The 24,419-nt window shown below is 38.6% G+C and overlaps 1 protein-coding gene across 2 annotated transcripts in view; it reads left to right on the forward strand.

The window, feature by feature from the left end:
• Nucleotides 1-369: 369 nt before the first annotated feature.
• Nucleotides 370-24,419, forward strand: part of LOC138430005 (zinc finger protein 33B-like) — a 40,755-nt gene continuing 16,705 nt past the window's right edge. Inside the window, exons 1-4 of one of the 2 annotated variants that reach the window (XM_069571621.1) lie at nt 370-556; nt 1,628-1,764; nt 17,285-17,420; nt 18,077-18,172. In XM_069571621.1, coding sequence (XP_069427722.1) covers nt 1,750-1,764; nt 17,285-17,420; nt 18,077-18,172 — 247 coding nt within the window. In that variant the 5' untranslated portion in view covers nt 370-556; nt 1,628-1,749. The remainder of the gene's footprint in view (nt 557-1,627; nt 1,765-17,284; nt 17,421-18,076; nt 18,173-24,419) is intronic. The other variant, XM_069571622.1, reaches the window with a different exon arrangement.

Below are 24,419 nucleotides of genomic sequence, written 5' to 3' on the forward strand. Positions count from 1 at the left end.
CAGGCTCCCTGTTGGAAGTGTGTAATCTTAACCACTGAACCACCAACTAAGTCCCCATTTCCCAGTATTTAAAAAAAAAAAAAAAAGTGAAATTGACGACCAGTTTTCCTTTACTTGACTTTATGTAAATCTGCATTCTGGCTGCACAGAGAACTCGTCTGTAATCCATAACTTTGGAGAAAGTCCCTGACCGGCTCTAGCTGCTTAAATTACCTCAGGTCCAAATCTTCCACTGCCAGGTGGGCTGGACTCTCAGCCAATCCCAACCCGCTGGTCGGGGAGACTAAAGGGAAACAAAAGTTCTAGTGGTCCGCGTAGACTGTCTGGCCCTGCGTGCGGGCCATCTGCGCATGCCTAGTTCCACCTTTTCACTCTGTGCATTTCCGCCTTTGCTTCTGTTTTTCCCCAGCCGTGCTTGGGAAGCGGTTCCGGGGCTGATAAGTCTATGCACTCTTCTGGGCTCAGTGCCCCTCGGAGACGGAGAGGCGAGTGAGCTCGGGATGGCTGGTTGAGGACCGTAGAGGTTCCGTACACTTTAGGGAGTAGGAGGGAAAAGGTCAGTATCCGTGGTGGGGAGGAGCTCCGTAGACCCCTGGGATGGCGAGAAGGGGGCGTCTCCCTCCATTGGGAAGAGTGGGCCGAAGTCCCTGACAGACTAGTCCCAGCCCTGAGCTGGCGCTGCTCTGCGAGAGGCCCTGTTTCTAAGGGCTCAGGAGGAGGGACTTAATATACAGGCAAGATGCAGACAGCGATCTGACGGGGCGGGGCGGGGCTGCTGAGCGAATGCTTGCTGGGAGGGGCGAGTGGTGCGGGGCGTGTCGTCTTGGAAGAAGAGCCGCCAGTCGGGGCTCATCAGTTAGCTTAGCTTTGTACACAGGCTCCGTTCCTTTGGTTCTCCATTTATCCTTTTTGGATTCCAGACTGCCCTCCAGTCATGCCCATTACTTCATGTTTGTGTATGTTGTTTCTCTTCTGCTTGCCTTAGCATTCAGGAAAGATATTCAAGTATTATCTGGTTGGTTTTTTTTTTGTCTCTTCGGATAGTATTTCTTTCTCTTTGTTTCTGAAGATTAGTGCCTTGGTTCAGATCAGTTAGTGGCGAAGACTAAAAGATCTGACTCATAAGGCAGTATTATTTATACTTTTCCATACAACTAAAAGCAAGTGTTTTATAGAAGAGTCTTCTGTGAAATGGCAACAATGATAAAACATGGGTCTTTGCTTAAAGCACTGCTTTTTATAGCTTTCTATGGAGTCACTAAGCAAAGGTTTAGTAACGTTAGTAGGGAAGTTAAACAGCCTAGTCCTGAGTTTCTTCTTTTTCTTTCTTTAGTCCTAAGTATTTTGTTTTAACAACAGTTTTGGTGTAATTAATATTCCTTCATTGTGTGTATTTTTGTTTTAATCAATTTTATAATGTAAAAAATTTTATGAACACGAAGGGAGACTTAAACTGTTATAAAATATCCGTAGGCAGTAAATACTTAACTCTGAAAAAATGTACACCCAAGAGCTACATGGTAATATTAGAGTTGTATCAGGTAGGTGGTCATCAACAATATATATCCCTGTCTTTGAAGGTCAAAGGGACATTGACATTTTTTTCCTTATCTGGTGGTGTGTTTAGCTTTAATAGGAAAGGAGAATTCAGGAGCTGCCACGCAGGCCAGATCTTTCATGACTCCAGTCCTCTTCTTCTAACCCAGTGTATCTTCAGAGTTGTCTACATTTTTCCAAGAACAGCCAAAAATGAATAAATCCCAGGTGAGTTTGTTCGTTCATTCCTTTGTTTAACAGTGGACTTTGTGAGATTTCTAAGAGTCCATACATTAAGATGGGAAATCAGTAATAGATAAAAATTGAACTTCATAGAAACAAAGATAGCAAATCAAGAGCACAACCAAGTTGGCTTGTATATACACTGATCATTTATATAACAGTTTCTAAGTTAACCTGCAAATAGGTTCATGATGTTTCTAATAACCATGGCAGAAAGGGAGACACTGTATTTTGGATACAAAAAGATTCCTTTCAAGAGGCAACAAAGTCTTACTGGAAGATACCCTTTTTGCTCTTAACCTAGGGACGCATAGTAAGTAATTTCCAGGGACAGCCCTGAAGTGAGTGCCTCAAACCGTTCCTTACTGAGAGTAAAAAGGTTGAAGAGATGGTTCAAATAATGAATTTTATGATAGTCTTACTTATTTTTAGAGTATGTTTAGAGGAATAAATGGCCTGCATACCTGTTACAAAGCTGTTTTATCTTTGCTGAGCTGTGTGTAGAAGTCCTGAAGCAGATGGTTCAAAGTTAAATTCTCTGGTAAATGTTTCTGAGTTCTTCAGTCAGATTTCATCCCGTAGCATTCTGTCTTGGTTCTTCTCCACTTTAGAATCTATTCAGGTAAAAGTCACCAGTGACTTAATTGTAGTTGTCTTCCTTGAACAACTGCTGCCTTACTGACTGCTCTCTCCTGGAAAGTCTCCTCTGTTCACGTCTGAAACCACTCTTCTGATGGCTTTTTCTTGGGGTACTCCTCGTTGTGCCCCAGAGTTTAGTTCTGAGTTTAGTTCCAGCTTCTACTAGGCTTCTCATTTTACCCCCACATTGGAAAAATATGTAGATAGTTGAACAATACTATATATTGTTTGGGGTGCTTTTTAAAAATACATAAACTATTTTAATGTGTCTGTGATACAGTTTTCTCCTGGTTCACTGATAATTTAAAATCTATTGATATGTAGTTTTATTCCTTTTAATGCCATATTTTTCCATTCTCAGTATTCTATTGGTAGACATTTAGGTAATTTCTATTTTTAGTGATATAAACAGTGCTACTGTGAATATTCTTGTCACTCTACACAAATTACAGGTGTGTCTCAGACTCTAGAGCAGTGCTTCTCAAAGTGAGGTTCTTTGGCTGGAAGCAGCAGCATCACCCGGAAACTTGTGTGAAATTGCAGATGCTCATGGCCTATCTCAAACCTGCTGGCAGAGAAATGGAGGGGTGGGCTCAGCAGTCTGTTTTAACAGGGTATTCATGTGATGCAGATACTTTCTAAGTTTAAGAATCACTGCTCTAGAGTTCTGTGATTAATTGGTTTGAATTATAGGATATGAAAATCAAGACTATTTTCCCTCCCATCTCTCCAGATATAAAAAATACTTCCTCCATAATAGGTGAAAAACTTAACTTTAATCTTCTGACTGATCGTGGTTGTGCAGCTTTCATAAGCGTATGGCTTTTCAGGTTTTGCACTGGGTTTTTATGCATTCCCAATGTATTTTAACTGGTGATCTTTTATTATAACTGTTATTAATTATCTCTTCTCAGTACGCTTTATGTCTTTTCATTTAATAGTGTATTTCCTGAAACTTCTATATTGTGATACAATCCTTTTGTGCTTTCTGTTTTTTATTCTTGTTTTCCTTACACCAGGGGTCTAATGAAATTTTTTATTTTGTCTAAAAATGCCAAGCATTTTTTTAATAGTACCTTAAGCCATCTTGAATTAAAAAAAAATATATATATATGTATATAATGTGATTCAGTTCAGTTCAGTTCAGTCGCTCAGTCATGTCCGACTCTTTGCGACCCCATGAATCGCAGCACGCCAGGCCTCCCTGTCCATCACCAACTCCCAGAGTTCACTCAGACTCGCGTCCATTGAGTCAGTGATGCCATCCAGCCATCTCATCCTCTGTCGTCCCCTTCTCCTCCTTCCCTCAATCCCTCCCAGCATCAAAGTCTTTTTCCAATGAGTCAATTCTTCTCATGATGTGGCCAACGTACTGGAGTTTCAGCTTTAGCACCATTCCTTCCAAAGGAATCCCAGGGTTGATCTCCTTCAGAATGGACTGTTTGGATCTCCTTGCAGTCCAAGGGACTCTCAAGAGAATTCTCCAACACCACATTTCAAAAGCATCAATTCTTTAGCACTCAGCCTTCTTCACAGTCCAACTCTCAAATCCATACATGACTGCTGGAAAAACCATAGCCTTGACTAGAAGGACCTTAGTCGGCAAAATAATGATTAAAGGACCTAATTTTGTTATCCATCTGTAAAAAATAGAACAATAAAAGGATAATATTTCCTGACCAAGCACTAGCAAAACAGATCTGAGTGGGAATACCTGCCACATGTCTTCATTATACCTGCTGGCTTAGACTGGGTAGATTTTGTCATGTTCACAAAGTATCCATTGAGAGGCATGTGGGTTTTATTTACATTCCCACCAACAGTGCAAGAGGGTTCCCTTTTCTCCACCCCCTTTCCAGCATTTATTGTTCGTAGGTTTTTTGATGATGGCCATTCTGACTGACTGGTGTGAGGTGATACTTCATTGTAGTTTTGATTTGCATTTCTCTATTAGTTAGTGACGTTGAGCATCTTTTCATGTGCCTCTTCGCCATCTGTCTTCTTTAGAGAAATGTCTGTTTAGATCTTCTGCCCATTTTTTGATTGGGTTTGTTTTTTTGATATTGGAGAATGCTTAAGGTCTACTACTCTCACCAAGTTTCAGGTATATAATACTGTACAGTTAACAGTCAACATACTGTATATTAAGATCCTCCTAAATTATTCTTTTTTATCTTTTTTATTGGAGTATAATTGCATTACAGTTCATTTTACCATGAAGTGAACCAGTTTTATATATACATAATATCCCCTCCCTCTTACACCTCCTTCCCACCCCACCCCCACCCCACCCATCCAGGTCATCACAGAGCACTGAGCTGAGCTTCCTGTGCTTTATAGCAGATTCCCACTAGCTGTCTGTTACACACGTGGTGGTGTATGTATATGTCAGTCCTTATCTCCCAGTTCATCCCACCCTCCCCTTCCTCCCGTGCCCATCTGTCTGTCTCCTACATCTGCTTCTCTATTTTTGCACTGGAAATAAGGTTCATCTGTACCATTTTTCTAGATTCCATACATATGCGTTAATATGTGATGTCTATTTTTCTCTTTCTGACTTACTTCACTCTGTATGACAGACTCTGGGTCCGTCCACATTTCTACAAATGACCCGATTTCATTCCTTTTTATGGCTGAGCAAAATTATTCTTATAATGACTAAACATTTATACCTTTTGATTTACATCATTCTATTTCCCCTTTCTCTTAGCCCTTGGCAACCCCCATTTCATTCTCTTTCTGTGAAATTGGCTTTTATTAGTGGTGGTGGTGGTGGTGGTGGTGTTTTTAGATTCCATATGTAAGTGATACCAATAGTATACCTTTCATTGTGTGACTTATTTCACTTAGCATAATGCTCTCAAGGTCCATTAACATTTTCCCCAACGTCAGGATTTCCTTCTTTTTATAGCCAAATAGTATTTGATTGTATATATCCATTACATTTTCATTATTCATTTTTCTTGAACATTCATTCATCCTTGAATGTTACTATCCCTTGGCGATTGCAGGTAATGCTACAATGAACATGAGGGTGCAGATATCTCTTTAGGATAGTGGTTTTGTTTCTTTGGGGTTTATACCCAAGAGTGGAATTGCTGGATCATAAAATAGTTCTATTTTAAATTTTTTCAGGAGCCTCCATAGTATTTCCATAATTGCTACACCAGTTTACATTCCCACCAACAGTGCACAAGGCCTCCCTTTTCTCTGAATCCTTGACAACATTTGTTATCTCCTGTCCTTTTGATAATAGCCATTTTAACAGGTGTGAGATAATAGCTCATTGTGATTTTGTTTACATTTGATTAGTGATTTTGAGCACCTTTGGCCATTTGTATGTCTTTGGAAAAATGTTTATTGACACTCTTTGACCATTTTTAAATTGGATTATTTGCTTTCTTGCTTTTGAGTTATATGAGTTCTTTATGTATTTTGTATATTATCAGAAACATGTCTTGGGAATATTTTCCTGTAGGTTGTCTTTTCAAATTTGTCGATTGTTTCCTTGGCTGTGCAGAAGCTCTAATGTTTGTTTTGGCCACACCATGTGGCATTGTGGGATCCTAGTTCCCAGACCAGGGGACTGAACCTGTGTCTCCTACAGTGGTAGCTTAGAGTCTTAACCACTGGACCACCAGGGAAGTCCCCAGAAGCTCTTACATTTGATGTAGCCCTGTTTGTTTATTTTAGGTTTTTTTGCCTGTGCTTTTGGTATCTTATCCAAGAATCATTGCCAGGAATAATGTCAAGGAGCTCCTTCCCTGTGTTTTCTTTTAGGGTCTTATGTTTAAGTCTTTGATCTATTTCAAGTTAATTGTTCTGAGTGATGTAAGATTAGGGTCCAGTTTTATTCTTTTGCAGGTAGATACCCAGTTTCTTCAACTCCAGTTACTAAAGAGATTATCCTTTTCACATTGTGTGTTATTGGCACCCCCTCAAAAGTCAATTAACTGTGTTAAGTGTGGTGTGAGTTTATGTTTAGGCTCTCTTTTCCACTTTTCTGCAACTGTTTTTATCACACATGAGTCTCCCTTTCACTGTAATTAGTATTCACTTAATGTAACTGAATTGGTTCTTAATTCATCCATTCAGCAACCATTTATGAATATTTATTATGTGTCCTAGAATGAGATATATATAGTTTTTATAAATAGAAATTGTTAGAATTATGTAGGATGTTTAGTTTTTATATTTTTACAAGTCTTAGAATAGACACTTGTATCCCTATCAAGGGAGGCTTCCCAGTAGCTCAAATGGTAATGAATCTGCCTGCAATGCAGGAGACCTGGGTTCGATCCCTGAGTTGGAAAGACCTCCTGGAGAAGGGCATGGCAACCAACTCCAGTATTCTTGCCTGGAGAATTCCATGGACAGAGGGGCGAGCTACAGTCCATGAAGTCACAAAGAGTCAGACACAACTGAGTGACTAACACTTTCACTGTGATAGAGATATAAACAAATCCCTGTTTTGTTTTGCTTAGGATTGTTTTTTCTAGTCAAAAATTAAGAAGTGGACCTTTTAAGTTTAAGATTACTGTTTTTATGTTGGGTGATTTAATCTGTTTTCATTTATTGTTGTTTGGTTTTAGGCCCTCTGTCCCACAATGTATTTACTTGCTGTGCTTTCTTATTGATTGTTCACACATATTTTATTGATTTATTTTATTTTGCTTTGTTTTTCTGACACTGAGTCAGCTTACAATGCAATATTCTATTTTAACATCGGATCCCTAAGTGATGCTGTGTTTCTCCACCTTACCTTACTTCTCCACCTTACCACCTTATTTTACTTCTCAATCAGTGTACTCTCCCTCTTCAGATATTTAAGCAGTCTCAGCCTTGGTACTCATAATACATAGCTACAGCAACAGATACAAAGATTTTTATCAACATATTCTCTATTAGCAACTTAAGAAAATATCATTTTCAAACCTTTCCTTTCAGAAGCTATAAATTATCTTGTTGCAAACCCCTGTAGCTACTGGCTGTCAACTTACTGGCAGATATTTATTGCTGATTTTATAAATTCATTCACTATTTCATATATTCCACTTTCCCCTTTTTTGAATTCTGATTTTTAAATTTTGTTTTGTGCTATATCATGATACAATAAAATGTGTAAGATGCATTCAATATAAGTGTATACAGCCTTTTTTTAAGACACATATGTAAATCCTAGTAACTACCAACTAGGTCAACATATTTAATATTTCTGCCACCCCTTAAGGTTCCTTCATGACTTTTCCAGTCTTTAAGAACAACTTTCCTTCCCCTTTGTGGTGCTTGTCTATCATTTTTTATTAATTTTGCCTGTTATTGAAACTTCGATATATAGAATTTATGTGTACATTTTTACATGAGGCTTTTTTCATTCAATATATGTTTGATTCATCCATGTTGCATGTACCAGTAGTTTTATTTCTTGTATTACTGCATAGTATTCCACTACATAAAAAGGCTACAATTTACTTATCCATTCTCTTTTTTTTTCCTCTTCTTGCCATTTTTATTCAACATATTATTGAAAGTCTTAGTCACAGCATCATCTGTCATCCCTTTCTCCTCCTGCCTTCAGTCTTTCCCAGCATCAGAGTCTTTTCCAGTGAGTCAGTTCTTTGCATCAGGTGGCCAGAGTATTAGAGTTTCAGCTTCAGCATCAGTCCTTCCAATGAATTAGTCAGGACTTCAGGATGGACTGGTTGGACTTCCTTGCAGTCCAAGGGACTCTCAAGAGTCTTCTCCAACACCTTGGTTCAGAAGCATCAATTCTTTGGTTCTTAGCCTTCTTTATGGTCCAGTTGTCACATCCATACATGACTACTGGAAAAACCATAGCTTTGACTAGACAGACCTTTGTCGGCAAACGAATGTCTCTGCTTTCATTTTTTTTTTTTTTTGGTCTTTTTTTCCTTTTTCAATTGAAGGATAATTGCTTTACAGAATTTTGTGGTTTTCTGTCATACGCCAACATGAGTTTGTGTTTTCAAGTCCTTGGAGTATCTTTACTATCATTATTCCGAATTCTCTTTCGGGGAGATTACTAGTTACTCTTTGTGTATTTGGTCTTGTGAGTTTCTACCTTGCTGTTTCATTTGTGCTGTATTTCTCTATCTTTTCATCTTTTTTTTTTTTTCCTTCTAACTTGCTCCACTTGAGGTCTCGTTTTCCCAGGCTTTGGGATTGTATTACTTCTTTCTTTTGATTTTTGCCCTCAGAGGGAAATGTGGGTTGGGTGGTTGGTGTTGACTTCTTGTTAGGGATGACTTGTGCTTGTGTTCTAGTAGGAGGGGATCAAGCAGATAATTATAGAAATACTGGGAACATATACACACACACTTCCACACACACAGTTATAACCAAAGTATTCTAAAGAAGAGTACAGGAGATTGACTTGGTGAGGAAGAGAACCCAGAGGTGATTTCAAGCAGTTGAAAGCAGAATTAGCTAATGCTCAATCTGGAAATCTGAGCATGAGCAGAGGGCTACCTGGGGAATATAGCATAGAGAGCTCAACAGTGTAACTTACTTGGTGAAAGACAAGAGAGTGAAGGAAAAAAGGGGAAGAATAAGAAAAACAGAGAGGAAAAAAAAGAGAAGGGAGGGAAAAGAGAAGAAAGGGGTGGAGACTATTGAAAAAGAAAAGAAAAATAGAAAGATGAATAGATGTATGTGGAAAAGATTTATATATATTCAGGAATAGTTACAGCTGGTAATGAACTATAGGAAAAGCAGTGGAATATATATAAAAAAAAACTCATCAAGAAAAAAGAAAAAAGGTAAAAGAGGAGAAAATGGAAAAAAAAATCTTAAAATGAATTTTTTTCTTTCTTTTTTTTTCTTTTTGACAAACACAAAGAGGAAAACTCCAAACCACCCAACCAACATTTATCTTTTGGAGGTAGAAATATGTAGGGGGAATAAACCGTGTGATTTATAAGAGAAAAATCTTTAAATGGAATTTTTTCTTTAACAAGGAAAACAGAGAAAAACTCCACAGCACCGCGAAAGGCTAATGTGAAGGTGGAAATACAAGGGGGAATAAACACTGTGGTTTATTAAAAGACAGAATCTTAAAATGAATTTTTTTTATTTTTATAACAAGAAAAAGAAAGGAAAACTCCACAGCACTGCTAAAGGCTAGTGTGATGGTGGAGATACGTTGGGAGAATAAACAGTGTGATTTATAAGAGGAAAAGAAAAAAGAAAAAATATTAAAAAAAAAGGTTCTCAAGGTCGTCGTTCTTGGTTGTGGAGTCTGCCCTTGTGGAGGAGGATAGGGTTGGATTAGTGTCCTGTGATGTTTCCTGGTTAGGAGAGCTTGTGCTATTGTTAACAGTTGATGGAGCTGGATCTTGCCTCTCTGAAGGGCAGTGCAGTGTCCAGTAGTAGGTTTTGGAGTGTCTGTGGGTTCAGTATGCCTTTGGGCAGTCATTCTAGCTTTCATGGTGTTAGGTGCATGTATTTCTGCAGCTGCTTCAAAGTGACCTTCTCAGCATATATACAGTGTCACCAGCCCCCTACTTGTCCCTGGGATCCTGAAATGGTGCTTCTGTTCCCCTGTCCTGCCCTGTGTTGCTCGTTGAAGCTTGCTAGGTAGGTGCTTGTGTGGACGTTTCCTTGTGCCTTCTCCATCACAGTGACTTGTGCGGGCTTCCCTGTGGCGCCTGAGCTTACCCTCTGTGTCACGGGGCTTGTGTGCACTTGTTTTGGCTCCCCAGGCCTGCCCTTTGCTTCCTTGTGTGCACTTGTCTTAGCTCCCATGCATGCACTCTGTTGCGGGGTTTATGTGCACTTGTTTCATCTCAACCCCTTGCCTTCTTTGTCATGAGTGTTATGTGTTCTTTTGGCTTGCCAGGAGGGTTGTGTGCACTGCCTGTTTGTATTCCTCCTGTCTATTGGTGCCCTGGTCCCACTCTGTGCTGGCTGTGTTTGTCTGCTGTGTCACACTAGGCCACCTGGGCCCGCCCTCTGTGCTTCAGGGGTTGTACGCACTGGCTGGGTTTGTCGGTGGCATCATACTCAGCTACCTGGGCCAGCCCTCTGTGCTGCGAGGGCTGTGTGCTGGCTGGGCTTGTATGCTGCACCACCCTTGGTTCCCCAAGCTTGCCATCTGTTTGGGGCCACAGTCAGTGAGCTGTTAACAGGCTGAGAAGAGCAGTTTTCTCTGTTTACTGCCTTTAAGTCCCTGCTTTGCCTAGTTTTCCGATAAAGTTCCCCCTTGGGTTCGCCTATGAGGGAAGTTTCCCTGTACATGGGGACTCCTGCTGTTTCAGGGCTCCCTCCCTCCCTTGGGGCATAAGCTCTTGCCCAGAAGTTCTCCATCTTTTCCCTTAGAAAAAAATTTATTATTATTATTTATTTGGCTGCTCGAGGGATATTTTAATTGCAGCATGTGGGATCTAGTTCCTGGACCAGGGATTGAACCCAGGCCCCCTGCATTGGGAGCGCAGCATCTTAGCCACTGGGCCACCATGGCGGTCCCCATCTTTTCCCTTTTTGTGTCTCCATCCTCTCTCCTGTCTCATTTCAGGGAGCTTAGCCTGTCTGCCTGGAGGCTGGGGTCTTCTGCTGTCGCCTAGAGGATGCTTTGTAGGAGTTGTTCCATATCTTGATGAGTTTTTGATGTATTTGTGGGGAGGCTGGTGATGTCCCCATCTTACTCCTCTGCCATCTTCCCCATTCTCCTTTTGTTTTTTTTGTTTGTTTGTTTTTAACTTAATTTTTTTTTAATTTTACTTTATTTTACTTTACAATACTGTATTGGTTTTGCCATACATTGACATGAATCCACCACGGGTGTACATGAGTTCCCAAACATGAACCCCCCTCCCACCCCATATCATCTCTCTGGATCATCCCCGTGCATCAGCCCCAAGCACCCTTTCTCCTTTTGATAGGCATTTTCTTTTTGTATCTAGTAGCTTTTAAGTTATATAGTTTCATATTTTTTTAGTTTTTCCTCTAGATACTACAATTTGCATTTGTGATATTGTTATTATAATAAATGTGTATGTTGATTTTCCTGCAGGGTTTCTTAACTTACCTCCCTAAAAGTAATAATATCTTAAGTGATAAAAGCTATAGGGAAATCTGTTGTTATAAAATTGAGTATTTTTTCCTAGTTCCTGAAATAGCTCCAGAACAATTAAGATGGTATTTTTTGTTTCAACCATACCTGAGTTTATGTTAATGAAGTGACTTTTGAAATGTCTCTTAAGAATGAGTTACTGAGTACCAGGAGAACCAACCGTATGATTAGAGGGTTGTAATTCTCAGCCCCACCTCCCAACCTCTGAGGAGGAGTGAGTGGCTGGAGGCTGAATTAGCCACTGTTGACCAGTGATTTGATCAGTCTTGCATATGTAATGTAATCTCCATAAAAATCTGTGAACTTACGGGATTCTGAAAACTTCCAGGTTGTTGAACATGGAGGTATTATTGGGAAGGTAGTGAGCTCTGAGAGAGCATGGACGTTTTGTACCATTTTACCCATCCTTGCTTTGTGTATCTCTTGCATCTGGATGTTTCTGAGTTGTATCCTTTTATATTAACCCGTTAATTTAGTAAGTAAATTATTTTTCAGTGTTTTGTGAGCCACTCTGTCATTATTGAACTGAACAAAGAGGGTGTGGGAGCCTTGATTTTTATCCAGTGGTTAGATACACTGGGTTTACAGTTGGTGTCTGAAGTAGGAATGGTGTCACATGGAACTGAGCCTGGAATCTGATGCTGTAATGTCAGAATTTAGTTAATTGCTTGGGATGGGAAAAGTTCCCATTAATTTGGTGACCTGAGTAGAGTAAAACAGAGGAATTTAGCTTTTCCTTTACAGAATTCTTGCTTTCATTTACCTTAAGTTAGTGCTTTACCTCTTCACAGACAGTACTAGAATCTTTAATCAGTTTAACCTTAATTATCCTATTCCTAGTGTTTTGATATATTTTACTTTCAGTGTTTTTCATGGATTCCAAAAGACATTATATTTATTGCCTTAAATTCCATTTTCAGTTTTCTTTATATCATTTTCCTTAACTGTAGTATTTCTTGACTTGTGTATATTATTGATAACTTTTTCAAACTTTATGTGGAAAATATATTCATTTTAGAAGAATATTATTTCTGGATTTAGAATTTTCTGGTGACATTTTTCCTAGCTCTTTTAAAATGACATTCCATTTTCATTTTCTCATTTGCAAGTTGCCCATTCAAATTTTTGCCCAGTGTCTTCTCACTTTCATAGTTTCTGTTGAGAGATTTGCTGTCAAGTTTGTTACCAAGATGGCCTGCATTTTTGTCCTCGTTAATTAAAAAAAAAGTCTTTCTATATTAGAGATAGGACTTCTTTGTCAGATATATGTGTTCCAAATGTCTCTTTCCACTTTGTGTTGTACTTTTATTTTCTTTCTGTCTTTTGGTAAAGATAGGATCTTAATACTGTAGAATTATTAGTGTAATTTGCATCCTATTTAAGAAGTCTTTGCTTATTCTTAGTGTCATGAAGGTATTTCTTATGGTATTTGCTAAAATTTTTACTGTTTTACTTTTAAAATTTAGATCTGTATACTGTCTAAAATGGATTTCTGTTTACAGTTAAAGTAGCAGTAAATGCTCACTATAATTAAACACACTATTTATTGAAATGGTTGTCCTTCTGTTATCCTTGTCAAAAATCAAGTGACATACATACATTTTGGATTCTTCCACTCTGTTGATGCATTTGAAAATTCTTGTGCCTGTATCACAATATTTTAATTATGATACATTGATAATATGTTATACTTGATATATGGTACTTCTTATGGCTTAATTTTTCTTTAAGATTGTTTTGTGTATTTTTACCCTTTGCATTTTCACATATTTTAGAATTAGCTTGTCTCGGATTTTTTTTGCAATTGGTATGAATTTTTATACCAGCATGGAGAGAATTGATATTTTTATAATACTGAGCCTGTCTATCCAGGAATTTCTTACATCCTTCTATTTATTTGGGTCTTCTTATTTTCCTTCATTATATTTTTTGTAAAGACTTTTATATTTTTTACACCTGCTGTTTGTTATACCTTTAAAAATTTTAATATTCTGATATTTGTTATATTGAACTTGTATCTAATTTCTAAACCTTTTGAGCTTCCCTGGTGGCTCAGATGGTAAAGAATCTGCCTGCAATTCAGGAGACACAGGAGACCTGCCTTCAGTCCCTGAGTTGGGAAGATCCCCTGGAGAAGGGAAAGGCTACTCACTCCAGTATTCTGGCCTGGAGAATTCCGTGGACTGTACAGTCCATGGGGTTGCAAAGAGTTGGACACAACTGAGAGGCTTGCACTTCACTATTTGCATCCAAGATTCAAGTTTATATAAGTGGGTTCTTTTGTCCTTTTGCTTTCCATTTCCTTTTTAAAAACAGAGAATTGGTCTGAAATAAAAACTTGGTCATGTATTTTCGGTATACTGTTGAATCTCTCGTTCAGCAGCTCTGTCTCTGCAACAGTGATGCCTGAAGTAGAGGCATGCACTCTGGTGTTGTGTTAGTTGCTCAGTCGTCTCTAACTCTTTGCAATCCCATGAACTGTAGCCTTCTAGGCTTCTCTGACAACAGGATTCTCCAGGCAAGAATGGTGGAGTAGGTTAACATGCCCTTCTTTTTTTCCCCCACTCTGGATGACATTGAAAACAGTTTAGTTGAATATCTTCTCCTGTATCATCTGCTGCACATCCTAATTATTGTCTCTGAATGGAAGAATTAGGACCTAAGATATGTACTGTAGTGAAATAGCATACTAGATTTTACCTACATTCTTAAGTCTAAATAAGAATAAAGTTTGTAATAAATTTCTTGTTAGTTTATTTCTGTGGTTTATAGACAAACTTCTGTAGTGTTCAAAAGTATTCTTTAAGATGGAAAGTGATCACATACTTTGGAGTCTACTGGTCTAAAGTTACTCTGTAGTGCATTCCTTGAGTACCTCTGTGGCTCTTTTTCTCATCTCAACTCCTGTTTACCTAGTTGCTCATTTCCTGAGGATGTTAGAGGGCGCTAGCCTTTGCTTGTGCAGTGGCCTTATGTTCACGAAGAACACAGTGTCACTCTTTGTTCAATAGCTGTTCTTCCGCAGTGAAGCGCAAAACAGAAGTTGTTTTGCTTCTTATTTACATTAATCTATTGAGTGTGTACTTTAACCACAGTGCTTGTAACATATTACTCCATGTTTTTGGCCGTGGAGTACAGAATGAAGCAGGGCAAAGGCTGATAAAGTTCTGCCAAGAGAACGCACTGGTCATAGGAAACACCCTCTTCCAACAACAAAAGAGAAGACTCTACACATGGACATCACCAGATGCTCAACACCAAAATCAGACTGATTATATTCTTTGCAGCCAAAGATGGAGAAGCTCTATACAGTCAGCAAAAACAAGACCGGGAGCTGACTGGCTCAGATCATGATCTCCTTATTGCCAAATTCAGACTTAAATTGAAGAAAGTAGGGAAAACCACTAGACAATTCAGGTATGACCTAAGTCAAATCCCTTATGACTGTACAGTGGAAGTGAGAAATAGATTGAAGGGACAAGATCTGATAGACAGCATGCCTGATGAACTATAGGTCGCGGTTTGTGACACTGTACAGGAGATAGGAATCAAGACCATCTGCAAGAAAAAGAAATGCAAAAAAGCAAAATGGCTGTCTGAGGAGGCCTTACAAATAGCTGTGAAAAGAAGGGAAGTGAAAAGCAAAGGAGAAAAGGAAAGATATACTCATTTGAATGCAGAGTTCCAAAGAATAGCAAGGAGGGATAAGAAAGCCTTCCTCAGTGATCAATGCAAAGAAATAGAGAAAAAGAACAGAATGGGGAAGACTAGAGATCTCTTCAGGAAAATTAGAGAGACCAAGGGAACGTTTCATGCAAAGATGGGCTCAGTAAAGGACAGAAATGGTATGGACCTAACAGAAGCAGAAGATATTAAGAAGAGGTGGCAAGAATACACAGAACTATACAAAAAAGATCTTCACAACCCAGATAATCATGATGGTGTGATCACTTACACTCACCTAGAGCCAAACATCCTGGAATGTGAAGTCAAGTGGGCCTCAGGAAGCATCACCATGAACAAAGCTAGTGGAGGTGATGGAATTCCAGTTGAGCTATTTCAAATCCTGAAAGATGATGCTGTGAAAGTGCTGCACTCAATATGTCAGCAAATTTGGAAAACTCAGCAATAGCTTGACTAAAAAAGGTCAGTTTTCATTCGAATCCCAAAGAAAGGCAATGCCAAAGAATGCTCAAACTACTGCACAGTTGTACTCATCTCACAAGCTAGCAAAGTAATGCTCAAAATTCTCCAAGCCAGGCTTCAGCAATATGTGAAATGTGAACTTACAGATGTCCTCAAGCTGGTTTTAGAAAAGGCAGAGGAACCAGAGATCACATTGCCAACATCTGCTGGATCATCAAAAAAGCAAGAGAGTTCCAGTAAAACATCTATTTCTGCTTTATTGACTATGCCAAAGCCTTTGACTCTGTGGATAACAGTAAACTGTGGAAAATTCTGAAACAAACGGGAATACCAGACCACCTTACCTGCCTCTTGAGAAACCTGTATGCAGGTCAGGAAGCAACAGTTAGAACTGGACATGGAACAACAGACTGGTTCCAAATAGGAAAAGGAGTATGTCAAGGCTGTATATTGTCACCCTGCTTATTTAACTTATATGCAGAGTACATCATGAGAAACGCTGGGCTGGAAGAAGCACAAGCTGGAATCAAGATTGCCAGGAGAAATATCAATAACTTCAGATATGCAGATGACACCACCATTATGGCAGAAAGTGAAGAAGAACTAAAGAGCCTCTTGATGAAAGAGGAGAGTGAACAAGTTGGCTTAAAGCTCAACATTCAGAAAACTAAGATCATGGCATCCGGTCCCATCACTTCATGGCAAACAGATGGGGAAACAGTGGAAACAGTGGCTGACTTTATTTTTCTGGGCTTCAAAATCAGATGGTGATTGCAGCCATGAAATTAAAAGACGCTTCCTCCTTGGAAGGAAAGTTATGACCAACCTAGACAGCATATTCAAAAGCAGAGACATTACTTTGTCAACAAAGGTCCGTCTAGTCAAGGCTATGGTTTTTCCAGTGGTCATGTATGGATGTGAGAGTTGGACTATAAAAAAAAGCTGAGCGCCGAAGAATTGATGCTTTTGAACTGTGGTGTTGGAGAAGACTCTTGAGAGTCCCTTGGACTGCAAGGAAATCCAACCAGTCCACCCTAAAGGAGATCAGTCCTGGGTGTTCATTGGTAGAACTGATGTTGAAGATGAAACTCCAATATTTGGCCACCTGATGTGAAGAGCTGACTCATTTGAAAAGACCCTGATGCTGGGAAAGATTGAGTGGAGTAGGAGGAGGGGACGACAGAGGATGAGATAGTTGGATAGCATCACCGACTTGATGGACATGGGTTTGGGTAGATTCTGGCAGTTGGTGATGGCCAGGGAGGCCTGGCAGGCTGTGGTCCATGGGTCACAAAGAGTCGGACACAACTGAGCGACTGATCTGAACTGAACTGCATGTTTTCTTACCAGATTATATGCTTCTTGGCTACAGGATGGTATTTGCTAAGCTTAATATTTCCAAGAACTAGAATAGTTCCAGATCCATTGTGGAGACTTGAGAATTAATAATTAATGCAAATTGGTTTACAGAATATTTCTGCTATGATTTCTCTTGTTGTCTCAGAGTATAAAGCAAAAGGAACATTCTGAAACCTAGTTTGGTAATCTGTAAACAATAATTATGGTAGGGATTTGGTTCCATACATCTTCTCCATGTCATCTTAATTCTGAATATTTCCGATTGAACAGAAATTCCAGGGATCAGTATCCTTTAAGGATGTGACTGTGGGCTTCACCCAGGAGGAGTGGCAGCACCTGGACTCAACTCAAAGGTCCTTGTATAGAGATGTGATGCTGGAGAACTACAGGAACCTTGTCTCAGTGGGTAAGGTTGGTTTATTATGCAATTCTAAATGGCATTTAAAAATTCTTTTAAACCCCAATCCTCAAATATGGTTAGATTGAATTATTAGATCCTCATGGTGGGATTAATGCATTTACAAAAATAGGAGAAGAAAAGGGATCTTTTGGTGTTCTCCACCTTGTGAGGACACAGCAAAAGGGTAATTATCTGCAAACCAGGAAGAGAGGCCACACCAGATTCTGACCATGCTGGCACCTTGATCTCCGAGTTTCCAGCCTCCAGACTGTGAGATGTAAATTTCTGTTTTTAAAGCCACCTGGTCTATGATATTCTGTTGCAACAGCCCAAACAGACTAAAGCATAAAGTAATAATACATGCATATGAGTATTAAATCAGATCCTCTTTGTAACACTCATCTTGGCCACAAAGTTGTAACAAAAAAATTCTTTTAATTAAGAATATGGACATCATGTGAAGTTTAATGATATTTAAGATTGGAATTCAAGACTCAGTGTTTATAGGTCACTTTGGGGCACCAGAAAGATACTTGTGTTTGCTTCTCCAGTGAAATGTTCAATGGCACCTTCATTGGGCAACTCTAGAAGCTTCCTCCTCTTTCAGAGGCCCTGAAAACTAGGCCACCTGGTCCATATCATAAATTATTTCACTTTAACAGGGTATTGTATTACCAAACCAGAGGTGATCTTCAGGCTGGAGCAAGGAGAGGAGCCATGGATATTGGAGGAAGAATTCCCAAGCCAAAGCTTCTCAGGTGAGTTAATGTGTATTGAACAAGTGAACATTAGGGAATTTACTATCTTCCTCTGATTAGTCCAGAGGTTGACAACTTTCAGTTTTGTTTTTTTTTTTTTTTTAAAGAATATCACTTTAAAGGTCCTAATACTTAGAAGTAACTTAGAAGTCTCCAGATACCACTCTTAGTAAAAATGTTCTCCTTTTGATTCACTTTTTGAATATTTATCATTCTTACATTTGCCAGTAATCAAATTTTTGCCCACCTCATTTTATTGTTGTTTTCCTTGGTTACTCTGTGATTCTCAAAGCAGTTTCAGTTGCTCACCTTAAAACCCCCATTGCTCTGTATTCATGCTGTTATTAGCTATTCTTTCATACACTCATTTTTTGACTCATAATTTTTGAGTACCTGCTGTACTCTTAAGAGCTGAGAGTATAGTAATGGAAAATTAATGCATCTTAATGAGTTATAGAAATAGTATTTTTAATGCCCACAGGTACCTGAAAAGATAGCATCACTAATCATCAGGGAAATGCAAATCAAAAGCACAGTGAGATATCAGGTCACACCAGTTGGCATGGCTGGCATCAAGAAAATAAGAGATAATAATGTGTTGGCAAGAATGTGGAGAAAAGGGAACCCTTGTACACCATTGGTTAAGATGTAAATTTTTCAACCACTATGGAAAACAGTATGCAGGTTCCACTAAAAAGTTAGAACTAGAACACATTATCCCCCTGCACATTGAACATGTCATCCCACCTCCTGGACTCTGTTGTTTTAGATGAGAAGTCAAGTGTCGCTTTTAAAGTTTTCTCTTTGTTTCTTAAATATTTTTGCTCTGATGCATCTCTGTGTTTATCCCACTTGGAGTTCATCTTGTTGAATTTGCAGATTAATGTTTTTCTTTACATTTGCCAAATTTTTGCCATCATTTCATGAATACTTTTTTTGCTCCTTGGTCTTTTTCCTTTCCTTCTGGTACTTCCATTGTGAATGTTAATGTACTTATAATGGTATCCTTCACTTATTTGAGGCTTTATTCTTTACTTTTTCTCTCTCTGTTCCTTAGATTGCCTTTTGTTGGTTGAGCTTTCACTAATTCTTCCTGTAAGCATCAATCTGCTATTGAATCCTTCCAGTGAATTTCTGTTGCAGTTATTATAATTTTCAAATCTAGAATTTTTATTTGTCTCTTTATTCTTACTCTCTATGTGATGATCTGCCTTCATACTAATATTTACTTCCTTAAGCTTGGTAGTTTTTGAACATATTTATAACAGCTGCTGTAAGGTCTGCTAAGTCCCATATCTGGATCCTCTCACAAACAGTTTCTATTGTTGGCTGTTTGCCCAGTATAGGTGGAATTTTCCTGTTTCTTTGTATGTCTTATAATTTCAAAACAAATACTTTAGATAATATTTTGTACCTACCATAATGAAATTGAATCAGTATTTTTTTTTTAAATCATGAAAAGCAAAAGTCCAGGACCAGATGACTTCAAAGGTAAATACTACAAAATGTTTAGAGAAGAGTTAACACTTACCCTTCTCAAACTGTTGCAAAACATTATATAGAAATGTTTATTTCATTTGGTGCAGAATGCTTTTTACAAAATTCTACATCCATTTACAATAAAACTCTTAGCAGAGTGTGTACAGAGGGTCATATATGATAAAGCAACAGCTAACATCATTATTCAGTGGTAAGAAGCTAAAAGCATTTCCTCTAATGTTAGGAACAAGACAGGGATGCTCACTCTCTCACCACTTTTATTCAACATAGTATTAGAAGTCCTAGCCATAGCAGTCAAACAAAGAAAAAGAAATACAAAGAATATAAACTGGAAAGGAAGAAGCAAAACTATCACTGTTTGCAGACGACATAATACTATACATAGAAACTTCTAAAGGTGCCACCAAAAAGCTATTAGAGCTCGTCAATGAATTTGGTAAAGTTGCAGAATACAAAATTAATATCTAGAAATCTGTTGCATTTCTGTACACTAACAACAGGCTATCAAAAAGAGAAATTATGGAAGCAATCTCGGTGGCTGCTGGTCACCGCTGCCACCATCACCTCCCACCCTGTTCTCTTTCTGGTCAGGTCAGGCCCAACTAGCACCATGTGTGCCTGGCAGATACTGAGGGGGAGAGAAAGAGGAGGGGAGGAGGAGGAAGAGGATTCAGGGAGTAGGAGCTGGGGAGCCCTCCTGTGCCACAGGTGTTTATAGCTGTAAATATTCATCTCAGCACTGCCTTCACTGTATCCTAAAATTTCCAGATACTTGGTGAAGATAGGAAAGCTTATCAAAGAGACCATAGGACTATTGTACTGTATTTGCTGTTTATCCTGAAGCTCAGGTGAGGCAGAATTCAGCTGATCTCTATTTTTTGATTGTCTACTTCCTATTCGCCAAGCAAGACTTTTATTTGGAGAATTCTGTTGTACAGAGCCTGACATCATCTGGAAGTCATAACAGGAGCATGCATTTTCAAGTGTCCATTATTTGTGGATCAGTAAAGTTTTCCTGAAAGAGATCAAGCCCTGAGCCTTTGGAGTGGGAGCTGACTCCCAAGACCCTAGACTACCAGAGAACTAACCGTAGGGAGTATCAAATAGTAAGAACTCACAGGAAGGAAACCACTTGAATACAAGACCCAGCATCACCCAACCACCAGTAGCACCCTGTGCAAGACACCTCATCTAAACAACAAACAAACAAAAAAAATACAAACCCAATCATCAGCAGACAGGATTACCACCTCACTCAGTCTTGCCCATCAGAGGAAAAACAAACAAAAACTCAGCACAAATCTCAGCCTACACAAACCACTGGACCAACCTTAGGAGGGCAGAAACCAAAAGGAAGAAAGAATTCAACCTTGAAGCCTGGGAAAAGAAGACCTCAAACACAACAAGTTAAAAAAAATAATGAAAAGGCAGAGAAATACTACACAAATGAAGTCCAAATAAATGAAGATAAAACAGGCAAACTACCTGAAAAAGAATTCAGAATAATGATAGTAAAGATGATAGAAAACCTTGAAAACAAAATAGAGAAATTACAAGAATCAATTAACAAAGACCTAGAAGAGTTAAAGAATAAACATGCAGAAACAAACAACGCAATTACTGAAATTAAAAGTACCCTAGAAGGAATCAATAGCAGAATATCTGAAGCAGAAGAATGAATCAGTGAGCTGGAAAGTAAAATGGTGGAAATAACTTCTGAAGAGCAAAATAAAAAAGAATCAAAAGAGCTGAGGACAGTCTCAGAGACCTCTGGGACCTATCAAATGCACCAATATTCGAATTATAGGGGTCAAGGGTATGAGAAATTTTTTGAAGATTATAGTTGAAAATTTCCCCAACATGGAAAAGGAAATAGTCAATCAAGTCCAAGAGGCACAAAGAGTCCCATACAGGATAAACCCAAGGAGAAACATGCCAAGACATATACTAATCAAACTAACAAAGACTAAACAGAAAGAAAGAATATTAAAAGCAGCAAGGGAGAAGCAACAAGTAACATACAAGGGCAACCCCATACACTTAATAGCTGATCTTTCAGCAGAAACTCTTCAGGCCAGAAGGGAATGGCAGGATATATTTAAAGTACTGAAAGGGAAAAATCTACAACCAAGATTACTATACTCAGCAAAGACTTCATTCACAGTTGATGCAGAAGTAAAAAGCTTTTCACAAAAGCAAAAGAGAATTCAGTACCACCAAACCAGCTTTACAACAAATGTTAAACAGACTTACATAGTTAAGAAATACAACAGAAGAAAAAAGATCTACAAAATCAACCCCAAACAATTAGAAAATGGCAATAGGAACAAGTATATCAGTAATTACTTTAAATGTAAATGGATTAAGTGCTCCCACCAAAAGACATAGACTGGCTGAATGTATACAAAAACAAGACCCATATAAATGCTGTCTAGAGGAAACCCACTTCAGACCTCAAGACACATATACACTGAAGGTGAGAGGCTGGAAAAATATATTCCATGCAAATGGGAAGCAAAAGAAAGGTGGAGTAGCAATCCTGTTATCAGACAAAATAGACCTTAAAGAAGATTACAAGAGATAAGGAAGAATACTACATAATGATCAAGGGATCAATCCAAGAGGAAGACATAACAATTGTAAATATTTATGCACCCAACATAGGAACACCTCAATACGTAAAAAAAAAAAAAAAAAAAACAGACATAAAAGGAGAAATTGACAGTAACACAGTAATAGTAGGAGACTTAACACCCCACTCAAACCAAAACATAAAATTAATAAACACAAGTCTTAAATGATACATTAGATGAGATGGACCTCATTGATCTCTTCAGGACATTCCATCCAAATGCAGAAGAATACACCTTCTCAAGTGCACATGGAACATTCTCCAGGATAGACCACATCTTGGGTCACGAATCAAACTTCAGCAAATTTAAGAAAATTGAAATTATATCAAGCGTCGTCTTTGACCACAACACTATGAGACTAGATACCAATTGTAAGAAAAAAACTGTAAGAAACACAAACACATGGAGATTAAACAACATGTTTCTAAAACAAGTTTACTGAAGAAATCAAAGGGAAATCAGAAGATTTCTAGAAACAAATGACAATGAAAGCAGAACAACTCAAAACCTATGGGATGCAGGAAAAGCAGTTCTAAGAGGGAAGTTTATAGCAATACAATCCTACCTCAAGAAACAAGAAAAACATCAAATCGACAACCTAACATTACACCTAAAGCAACTGGAAAAAGAAGAAGAAAACCCCAAAATTAGTAGAAGGAATGAAATCATAAAGATTCAAGCAGAAATAAATGAAAAAAGCAGCAGTAACAATGAATAAAACTAAAAGCTGGTTCTTTGAGAAGACAAACAAAATTGACAAACCCTTAGCCAAACTCATTAGGAAAAAGAAGAATCAAATCAACAAAATTAGAAATGAAAAAGGAGAGGTTACAACAGATAATGCAGAAATACAAAGGATTATAAAAGATTATTATGAACAATTATAGGGCAAATAAAATAGATAGTCTGGAAGAAATGGACAGATTCTTAAGAAAGTTCAGTCGAGGAAGAAATAGAAATTATGAACAACCCAATTACAAGCACTGAAATTGAAGCTGTCATCAAACATCTCCCAAAAAACAAAAGCCCAGGAGCAGATGGCTTCACAGGAGAATTCTGTCAAACATTTAGAGAAGAGCTAATGCCTGTCCTTCTAAAACTCTCAAACAATTGCAAAGGAACACTTCCAAACTCACTCTACAAGGCCACCATCACCCTGATTCCAAAACCAGACAAACACAACACAAAAAAGAAAACTACAGGCCAGTATCACTGATGAACATAGATGTAAAAATCCCCAACAAAATTTTAGCAAACAAAATTCAGCAACACATCAAAAAGCTCATACACCATGACCAAGTTGGCTTTATTTCAGGGATGCAAGGATTCTTCAGTGTACAAAAATCAATCAGTGTGATACACCATATGAACAAATTGAAAGATAAAAACCATATGATCATCTCAATAGATGCACAAAAAACCTTTGAAAAAATTCAGCACCTATTTATGATTAAAACTCTTCAAAAAATGGGCATTGAAGGAACCTGCCTCAACATAGTAAAGGCCATATATATGATAGTTAAAGTGAAACTGAAAGTCGCTCAGTCATGTCCAGCTCTTTGCGACCCCAATTCTCCAGGCCAGAATATTGGAGTGGGTAGCCTTTCCCTTCTCCAGGGGCTCTAGATACCAACCCAGGGATCAAACCCAGGTCTCCAGCATTGCAGGCAGATTCTTTACCAGCTGAGCCACATGTGAAGCCCATATATATGATAAACCTACAGCAAACATTATTCTCAGTGGTGAAAAACTGAAAGTATTCCCCCTAAGATCAGAAATAAGACAAGGGTGTCCACTTTGACCACTGTTATTCAACATAGTTCTGGAACTCCTAGCTAAAGCAATCAGAGAAGAAAAAAGGAATCCAGATCAGAAAAGAAGAAGTAAAGCTCTCACTCTTTGCAGATGGCATGATACTCAATATCGTGCATTATTCAGTCCAGTCGCTCAGTCATGTCCGACTCTTTGCAACGCCATGAATTGCAGCACGCCAGGCCACCCTGTCCATCACCAACTCCCGGAGTTCGTTCAAACTCACGTCCATCGAGTCGGTAATGCCATCCAGCCATCTCATCCTGTGTCGTCCCCTTCTCCTCCTGCCCCCAATCCCTCCC

Source organism: Ovis canadensis, chromosome 25, assembly GCF_042477335.2.
Source record: "Ovis canadensis isolate MfBH-ARS-UI-01 breed Bighorn chromosome 25, ARS-UI_OviCan_v2, whole genome shotgun sequence".
Lineage (NCBI taxonomy): Eukaryota > Metazoa > Chordata > Mammalia > Artiodactyla > Bovidae > Ovis > Ovis canadensis.